At 48.1% G+C, this 10,000-nt stretch overlaps 1 protein-coding gene across 3 annotated transcripts in view; it reads right to left on the reverse strand.

Moving 5' to 3' along the window:
• The window catches only part of LOC146221666 (dachshund homolog 2-like), a 23,958-nt gene extending 17,623 nt beyond the window's left edge, over positions 1-6,335 (reverse strand). For all 3 annotated transcript variants that reach the window (XM_084691445.1, XM_084691444.1, XM_084691443.1), the window contains exon 1: positions 5,648-6,335. In XM_084691445.1, the coding sequence (XP_084547571.1) occupies positions 5,648-6,219 (572 nt within the window). In that variant the 5' untranslated portion in view covers positions 6,220-6,335. The remainder of the gene's footprint in view (positions 1-5,647) is intronic.
• Positions 6,336-10,000: the final 3,665 nt, after the last annotated feature.

Here is a 10,000-nt window from a genome sequence, read left to right on the forward strand (position 1 = left end):
TCTCTCCCTTTCTCTCTTCCAACCATCTTTATCAGTTTAGGAAAGGCTTTACTGGCATGAAATACATTTGTAAATATTCTATCTCTCCCCCTCTCTTTTTACCTTTCCTCTCTCTCCTCTTTCTCTTTATTGCACACACACACACACACACACACACACACACACACAGACTTCAACTGTCTGTCTCTGTGTAACCTGTACTTGCCCCCACTCAGGGAGCCCCTTGCCCTTGTCTCTATCTGTCTGCCCCCCCTTCCTCCTTCTCCTCCCCCTCCTCTTCCCCTCCTCCCACCCCCACCCTCTGACCTTCACATGCCCCCTTTCTCTCTTTCTATCATCCTTCCTCCCTCTTTCCTTACTCTCCCCTTTCTCCCTCTCATTCCTCGTCCTACCTCTCACCTCTTCTCCTCCTCACCCTCTCTCTACCTCTCACTACCTCACCCTCTCTCTCTCCACTTTGAAAGGGCAGTTAGTGAATCTGTCTGTTCTCTTTTTCTCTTCCCCCTTCTTTCTCTCCCTCCATCAAAACATGGACAGCTCACTGACTAGGAACAGTGAGAGAGACACAGAGACACAGAGAGAGAGAGAGAGAGAGAGAGAGAGAGAGAGAGTTGGAGAGACAGAGAGAGAGAGAGAGAGAGAGAGAGAGAGAGAGAGAGAGGGAGAGAGAGAGAGAGAGAGTTGGAGAGAGAGAACTGTTTGTCCATTCTGTGTCATTATGTTATCTCTTTAAATGACTTGTAGGTTTAACACACACATTTACTGATGGCCTGAATTAAGAGCCATCCCACAGGAGTAGCGTGTGTGTGTGTGTGTGTCTGTGTGTGTGTGTGTGTGTGTGTCAGGTCGGCCCACGTTAGCATGCCCAGCCCAGAGACTGGTGATGTGCTGGACCTACATGTAGTAGACATTCACAAACACACACACACACACATACACACACACATACACACACACATTTACTCACAGGAACACACGTGGAAACATGCTGTACACAGACGCACACACACTGTTGCTGTAATGTTATAATTAGAAGAGGCTCCTACAACAAAAGAGAACTGACAGTTACATGGGCCGCATGTGTGTGTCTGTGAGAGAGAGAGAGACAGAGAGAGAGACAGAGACAGAGACAGAGAGAGAGAGAGAGAGAGAGAGAGAGAGAGAGAGAGAGAGAGAGAGAGAGAGAGGGGGGGAGGGGGGAGAGAGAGAGAGAGAGAGAGAGAGAGAGAGAGAGAGAGAGAGCGAGAGAGGGGGGAGAGGGGGAGAGAGAGAGAGAGATATGGGGGGGAGTGTATCTCAGTGGAGTCCTTGACTACAGATCAAGAAGTCACAGGTTCAAATCCCTCCTCACTTAAAAAAAAAGCATCTGCTAAATGAATCGACAACATTACATGCGAGGCACTCCACTTCAATAACAAACATCAACTCAGGAAACGACTTTTTCATTATTTTTCTGCCCCCCGCTCTTATTTTGAAGAGAGGAGCCAGCAACAGTTACCATGAAAAAGTATCGATTTCACAAAACCACCCAACCCTTTACACACACACACACACACACACACACACACACACACAAAGAAGATCATTCCGTTGTGTGACAGGGGTTCATATTTCCTCCTTTGATCTCGGCTCCTCCCTCCTCCTGTCTCATCCCTCATTCACCCTCCTCCCTCTCTTTGGTTTCCACTGCACTCTCCCTCCCTCTCTCTCTCTCTTCTCTTCATTTCTTTCTCTGCCTCTCTCTCTTGATCTCTCTTTCTCTCTTCCCCCCTCCCCCCTCCCCCCTCCTCCCTCCCCCCTCCCCCCTCCCCCCCTCCCCCTCCCTCCCTCCCCCCTGCCTCAGCTGACTGAATCTCTCTGGTAAGATGAAGTGAAGCATGAAACTACCTTACTGCCCCTGAGACTCCCTCATAAACTCTCTTTCTCTCTTTCTCTCCCTCTATCTCTCTTTCTCTCTCTCTCCCTCTCTCTCTCTCCCTCTCTCTCTCTCTCTTTATCTCCTTCTCTCTCTCTCTCTCTCTCTCTCTCTCTCTCTCTCTCTCTCTTCTCTCTCTCTCTCTCTCTCTCCCTCCCTCTCATACACACGCTTTATCTCTGATACACACACACTCTCTATCTGTCACACACACTCTCAAACACACACAGATGGACAGAAGCAACATACACCTGTATAACAGACCCCAGACCAGACCAGTCTCTATCTGTGTATGTTAGTTCAGCCATCTGACTCCCGGGTACTTAGGGTTAGTTAGGGTTAGTTAGGGCTAGTTGAGGTTAGTTAAGGTTAGTTAGGGTTGGTTAGGGTTGGTTAGGGTTAGTTGAGGTTAGTTAAGGTTAGTTAGAGTTGGTTAGGGTTAGTTGAGGTTAGTTAAGGTTAGTTAGGGTTGGTTAGGGTTGGTTAGGGTTAGTTGAGGTTAGTTAAGGTTAATTAGGGTTAGTTTGTCCAACCGTACTCCACCCTGACTGTGACTTTAGCCTTTATCAATTAAGCAGTAGAACCAAGTAGTGTGTGTGTGTGTGTGTGTGTGTGTGTGTGTGTGTGTGTGTGTGTGTGTGAGTGTGTGTGTGTGTGTGTGTGTATGTGTGTGTGTGTGTGTGTGCTTGTGCGTGTGTGTGTGTGTGTATGTGTGTGTGAGGGGGAAATAAGATCCCTCTGGACACCTGATAGTCATGTTTGAGTCGTGCAGGGGCACATATTACACAGGCTTCTGACTGCAACACACACACACACCCATACACACACACACCCATACACACACACAGACAACCATACACACACAGAGCAGAACAAAAGTACAGAACACTATCAAAAGACTAGATAAATATTTAGTATTATTTTACATGAGTAAATACTGACTTTGCTGACTTCACTACACCCGTTCCCACACTACAGAGGACACCCAATCAGAGACCAGCACTGGACATGCCAGACACAGGCCACACAGCCAATCAGGTGGACACACAGGCCACACAGCCAATCAGGTGGACACACAGGCCACACAGCCAATCAGGTGGACACACAGGCCACACAGCCAATCAGGTGGACACACAGACTGAGCTAAAAAGTGAGACTGAGTAGTTGTTATTGAAATTAATGAGCTGGTGTTATAATATTTCTATATTTCCTTATTTTTGTAATGTTTTACTTACTTTAAGTTGATACAATTAATTTGGTATAATTAATAGCTGGCATTTTTTACACATAACTTAAATCAAACATTTTGATAATAGTTTTATGACTTATAAATTGTATATATTAAGTGGAGATTTAATACCATAATCGATTGATGTTGTTTTACTGTCACATATCATTTGCAAAGTATGCAACATAACACATATTCAAAATTCTTAAAGCATTTCTAATAAATATTTCTAGTTTTTCTAAACGTGTGTGTGTGGCCTTACACAAACGTGTGCATCTTTTAAAGTGTGTTATTTTAGCTCAGAGTATGTTTGTGCCGTAAGTGTGTGTGTGTGTGTGTAAAATGTATGTAAATATACAGTGTGTGTGTGCGTGTGTGTGAGCGTGTGTGTGTGCGTGTGTGTGTGTGTGTGCGTGTGTGAGCTGGCGGGTGTCACTAATGCATCTGTCAAGATAACAAGCCAAGAATAACATGGAGAGATCAGAGAGAGAGAGCAGTAACCCTCTCTCTCTCCTCTGCATCAGTGATGCTCTCTCTCTCTCTCTCTCTCTCTCTCTCTCACACAGATACACCCACACACACTAACACTCACACAGGGGGGTGTAGAGCAAGTGACCAGAACAGTCCATTTGTAATTCTTAAATTGTTTGTGGGAAAAAAGGGGAGAGAGAGAGGAGAGGGGAGATGGGGGAGAGAGAGGAGAGGAGATGGGGGAGAGAGAGAAGAGGAGGGGAGATGGGGGCAGTCAGACCTACATAAATCACAACATAATTTGCATGTTTCTTTCACAGTCCGTCTTTCTCCCCCTCACCCCCTCTCCCACCCTCTCTCTTGCCCCTCGCCTCTCCTTTCTTCTCTAAACAAACACTCGTATGTCCCTCCCAGTGCGCGCGTGGGAGCCGTTTAATATCAAGCAATTATTCGCAAACACTAACAATTGATACGTGTGTGCGAGAGAGTTTAAATGAAAGTGAGTGACGACATTAGCCCTCGCTTCAGAAAATTAGTGCTTACTTCACAAACTCTCATATCAATTCATACGTTTAGCAGGATGAATTAGCCGCGGCACTGAAGTACCTACGTAAGCGTCGCGAAAACGTCTCGAGCTAACAGAGACTGGTTATGTACGAACACAGACTACGCTGCATGCGCTGCTGCTATGAAACTAAAGCGCCTATTTATTTACTTAGACAAAGATGTGCGACACAGCGGGAACGCGATTCCTTTTTCTTTCTTCTCTCTTCTTTTCACCCCCCCCCCCCCCCCCCCTAAAAAATGAAAACAAACTGGAGAGAAGGGCTAGCTCTCACACACACACCGTCACACACATTTTCAGTGAGGAGGAAAGCATCACAAAAATGTCAATATAATTTCAGTCGGTGGAATCCACGCGCTGGTGCACAATAGGCCCCCGACAATGTTTTTACATGTGCATTGAAATGATTAATTACCTTTGACATAGCTGTTATGGTCCTGTTTATGCTGTGTGTGTGTGTGTGTGTGTGTGTGTGTGTGTGTGTGTGTGTGTGTGTGAGAGAGAGAGAGAGAGAGAGAGAGAGAGAGAGAGAGAGAGAGAGAGACAGGGAGAGAGAGAGAGAGAGAGAGAGAGAGAGAGAGAGAGAGAGAGAGACAGGGAGGGGGGAATTACACGCTTTATAAAACGAAAGCGTCTAAAGTGAAAAGAATGGAGAATGATTCTTGTCCTCTGAGAATCAGAAACTCAGAAACACTGCTTAATTGGTTGCCGATAACGCTACTTTAAAAAAAGGGAACATTAACTTCTTAAGGAGGCTAAACAGTAACGCACTATTAGTCTGAGAATAAGACGATTGCGCTTACAAAAAGATAGGTTTTTTGCATGTCAAGGAAGTTGAAAAGACACTTGTTGCTATGTCAACGTATATCTGTTGTGTTCAGACTATAGGCTACTTGCTCTTCTGTGCTTTGTGATAAATTTGCAGGTTGTTCTCTTGGTTAGGATATATGTGATCAAACTGAAATAATGCCTTTAAACAGAGCTAGATATTATTTTGCGTTTAGTTTTAGTTAGTGTTAGTTCGAGTTTTTTTGTGAACTGTCGTAAACTATAGGCTACCGGTTACCGTGACCCAGAAGTTTAGATGAAGATGGTGGACGCAAACCTGTAAAACGTGTGTGTGTGTGTGTGTGAGAGAGAGAGAGAGAGAGAGAGAGAGAGAGAGAGAGAGAGAGAGAGAGAGAGAGAGAGAGAGAGAGAGAGAGAGAGAGATGGAGAGAGAGAGAGAGAGAGAGAGAGATAGAGAGAGAGAGAGAGAGAGAGAGTACAGTTGTTCAGGCTTAGAACCATCTAAGGAAATATGATCCCACAATAGTTTAACATCACATTATGTCCTCAGAGACACCAAGTTCTATTTCCACCGCGAATCAACCGGACAAGCAAAAAATAGGCTACTCTTTAATCAGCTGATAAAGTCTTTCGACATGGTTAAACTAAAGAATCGGTCTAAAAATAAAAAGTGATCTACCTTGCGTTGGTGCAGTCGCTATACAGCGCCTCAAAGTCCTTCCTCGAGATTAGTTTACATCGGTTTACTCCGGGTTGGATCGCCCCGAGTCCCCGGAGGATGCGGACCTGCTCGACGGTGCAGACTACCGGGCAGATGTCCAGCCGTTTGAGCTTGGTGTAAACGGTGTGGAGCCCGCCGACCAGGTGTTTCAGAAAGAGGTCGAAGACCTGAGGTAAACAGATCAACTCCCGACCGTCCACTTTAAAAGAAGCGACTTTGATACCGTGGACTTCAACCATCCGACACTCGCTGGCAACGGATGAGTTCAGTCCTCCGTGTCCTCCTCCGTGTCCTCCTCCGCCGCCGCCACCGAGAGGAGTGATCCCGTTTCCCAAGCCGCCCAAGGTGGCTGCGGTCCCGGGGAGGAACGGGCCGAGTATGCCGCCGGAGAGCCGCGAGGTCGGTGAGAGGGATGGACTGGTGGTGCTGGTGTAGAGCGGTTCAGTGCGGAAGAGTCCCACCGAGTTAGGTGCTCCAGAGCTGGGCGAGAGAACCGGAGGGGTGGCGGAGAGCGCCATGGTAGTAGTCATGGTCACTTGAACTGCAACTTTGTCTCTTCTCGTGCTTCGTTTTCGCCACCCTCTTTCCGATTGTCCGTCTCTCTCTCTCTCTCTCTCTCTCTCTCTCTCTCTCTCTCTCTCTCTCTCTCTCTCTCTCTCTCTCTTCTCGCTCTCCCTGCCTCGTGTGTTTTTCCTCTCACTCCCCCACTCTTTTTTTCTCTGTTTCTCACGCTCGAGCTCTCTCGTTGGATAACGGTGGGTCCAGCGCACGGGACAATCCTGACTGAGCGTGTGAAACGTTCAGATTAGACACAGACCTGTCTCGCGACCAGTCACTCTCGCTCGTTCGAACGCCTCCCAGACTGACACATCTCAGCGCCAGTTAAAAGTGAGGCCTGTCAGATCTAAAGATCTGATTGGCTCCCGAGGAAGACAGATTGCTCGTTTTAGATAAGGGGGCGGGGTCCGTGGTGACGCACCCCGGGGAGAGAGAACTCCTCTAACTTTCTCATGAAGGAGAAAAGTTGAACTTTAATCTCTAACGGCAACGGGACGATTTATCGTTCCAGTTCTCTCGTGGGTACAAAAAGGCTCGCGCGCGAGCTCTGGTGGCGCAAACGCAAACCGCACTGCTAACGTCTGGCGTGATGGATGGACAATACGAGAAAGAGTTTGAGAGAAAAGTGGAAATCGACAGACAAGGAGATGGATAGAGAGGCACAGAGAGGAGAATGGATGGATGGATGGAGAGAGTAATGGACAGAGGCTTAACAGCACATAGGAATGTCATGGTTTTAGAAGGATAATAAGGTAATAAGTGTGACAATACTGTAGAAGAGGATTATCACTGAGGACACATCCAAGACAAACGAGCTCTCAACTGTAATACGATCATTACACTAACCCAGTGTCTCTCTCTCGCTCTCTCTGTGTGTGTGTGTGTGTGTGTGTGTGTGTGTGAGAGAGAGAGAGAGAGTTAGAAAGAGAGTGAAAGAGCGTGGCTATCTATATACAGACATGGTAAAGCTATAATTGAGGAGTAGGATTGAGAGGAGAAGATTAAAACAGGGGGTGTAATCCTGTCTAATCCCATTTAGCATAAGACTGTTCACCATTTCCTCTCTTCCTCCTACAAGTGGGAGGATGGGGGGATGGAGAGAGAGGGATGGGTGGGGGGGGGGTGGAGAGGTGGAGGGGTGGATAGACAGAGGGAGGAAGAGACAGGGAGAGAGAGGGAGGGAGAGAGGGAGATGTAGGGAGATGGATAGATGGAGCAAACGATAAAGGGAGGTGAAATGAAGCAGAGGGAGGGATGAAGGGAGGTAGAGAGGGAAGAGAGAGAGGGTGAGAGAGAGAGAGAAGGAAGAGAGAGAGGGTGAGAGAGAGAGAGAGAGAGGGTGAGAGAGAGAGAGAGAGAGAGGGTGAGAGAGAGAGAGATAGAGAGAGATAGAGAGAGAGAGAGAGAGAGAGAGAGAGAGAGAGAGAGAGAGAGAGAGAGAGAGAGAGAGAGAGAGAGGGAAGAGTGCAGTCCTCTTTCCATTTCTTCAGAAAGTCATCAGATGACCAGCTGCAACCCTGAAATATGTGTGTGTGTGAGTGTGTGTGAGTGTGTGTGTGTGTGTGAGTGTGTGTGTGTGTGTGTGTGTGAGTGTGAGTGTGTGTGAGTGTTTGTGTGTGTGTGTGTGTGTGTGTGAGTGTGTGTGAGTGTTTGTGTGTGTGTGTGTGTGTGTGTGTGTGAGTGTGTGTGTGTGTGTGTGTGTGTGTGTGTGTGTGTGTGTAAGAGAGAGAGAGAGTGTGTCTTGTCTTATGACTCAGACAGGTCGAAAGTAGCTACTGTAGTCACTTAACAAGGCCTGACACTCCACACACTCCACACACACACAAACACACTACACTCACACATACTCACACACTCCACACACACTCACTCCACACACACACTCACACACACACACACTCCACACACTCCACACACTCCACACACACAAACACACTACACTCACACATACTCACACACACACTCACACTCACACACTCACACACTCACACACACACACACACACACACTCACACACACACTGAGCCTGTGGGAGTCATCATAGTTGTTGTCAGTGCTAATGTGACAGTAGCTGTGCTCTAAACCCCATCAACAACATCACCATGTTGGCTTCAAGTCTGGGACTGCGTGTGTGTGTGTGTGTGTGTGGGCATGTGTAGACATGTCTGATGGTGTAGCTGCACATGCGTGATTGTACGTCTACATACGTGTGACTGTGTGTGTAGCTACACTTGTTGAATTGTTGAACAAAACTGTCCTTTGATAAACCAAGGGTCCTTGAATTCCCAGATTTCACTCCCCCCTCTCTCTCTCTCTCTCTCTCTCTCTCTCTCTCTCTCTCTCTCTCTCTCTCTCTCTCTCTCTCTCTCTCTCTCTCTCTCTCTCTCTCTCTCTCTCTCTCTCTCTCTCTCTCTCTCTCTCTCTCTCTCTCTCTCTCCTGTTGTTATATGGTAAAGAGTCCTCTCCTGGTAAAGAGACAGGCCTCTCTTTAACACTCCACAAAAGAGTCTTGAAAACATCTAACAGCAAATTACATTTCCCCAGATCCCGCCCCCACTCTGTTCTTCACCAATCCTCCGTCTGCCTCTGGACAAGCCTCAACCAATGACATGGCTTTGTTTGTCCCTGTCCTGGAGAGGAAGAAAGAGGTGGAAAAAGATGGACAGAGAGAGATGGACAGAGAGAGAAAGAGAGAAGGATGGAGAGAGAGATAGAAGGATGGAGAGAGGGGGATGGAGAGAGAGAGATGGACAGAGAGAGATGGACAGAGAGAGATGGACAGAGAGAGAAAGAGAGAAGGATGGAGAGAGAGAGAGAGAGAGAGAGAGAGAGAGGGACCTGAAAGATAGGTGAGTCTATAGTATGATGGAGTTTCATCATGTAACCATGAAGGGTTAGCCAACCAACTGGCCCCTATTATGACAGGCACACACACACGCACGCACACACACACACACACACATACACACACACACACACCACCAACCCATCTCTCAGCATCTCTTTGTCACCATTTTAAATGAGTATGGATGTGTGTGTGTATGTGTGCGTGCATTGGGCCAATAAGGTAATCAGTAGTGTGCTAGATTAAGTGGTGTTGACAGCCAGCCAAAGACTCACTGATGGAGAAATATCTTCCTCCTCCCTCCTCCCTCCATCCCTCTCTCTCTCCACCCTGTCTCTCCCCCCTCCTCCCTCCATCCCTCTCTCTCTCCACCCTGTCTCTCCCCCCTCCTCCCTCCATCCCTCTCTCTCTCCACCCTGTCTCTCCCCCCTCCTCCCTCCATCCCTCTCTCTCTCCACCCTGTCTCTCCCCCCTCCTCCCTCCATCCCTCTCTCTCTCCACCCTGTCTCTCCCCCCTCCTCCCTCCATCCCTCTCTCTCTCCACCCTGTCTCTCCCCCCTCCTCCCTCCATCCCTCTCTCTCTCCACCCTGTCTCTCCCCCCTCCTCCCTCCATCCCTCTCTCTCTCCACCCTGTCTCTCCCCCCTCCTCCCTCCATCCCTCTCTCTCTCCACCCTGTCTCTCCCCCCTCCTCCCTCCATCCCTCTCTCTCTCCACCCTGTCTCTCCCCCCTCCTCCCTCCATCCCTCTCTCTCTCCACCCTGTCTCTCCCCCCTCCTCCCTCCATCCCTCTCTCCACCCTGTCTTTTCCTCCCTATACCCCTCTTCCACTCCACTAGAGTAGGTTGAAAAGATGAAAGGATGAATAGGTGGAGAGAGGAGGAGAATGAAGAGAGGAGGGGGATAGAG

The sequence above is a fragment of the Hypomesus nipponensis genome, chromosome 25 (genome assembly GCF_054491055.1).
Source record: "Hypomesus nipponensis isolate SF chromosome 25, ASM5449105v1, whole genome shotgun sequence".
Classification (NCBI taxonomy): Eukaryota; Metazoa; Chordata; class Actinopteri; order Osmeriformes; family Osmeridae; genus Hypomesus; species Hypomesus nipponensis.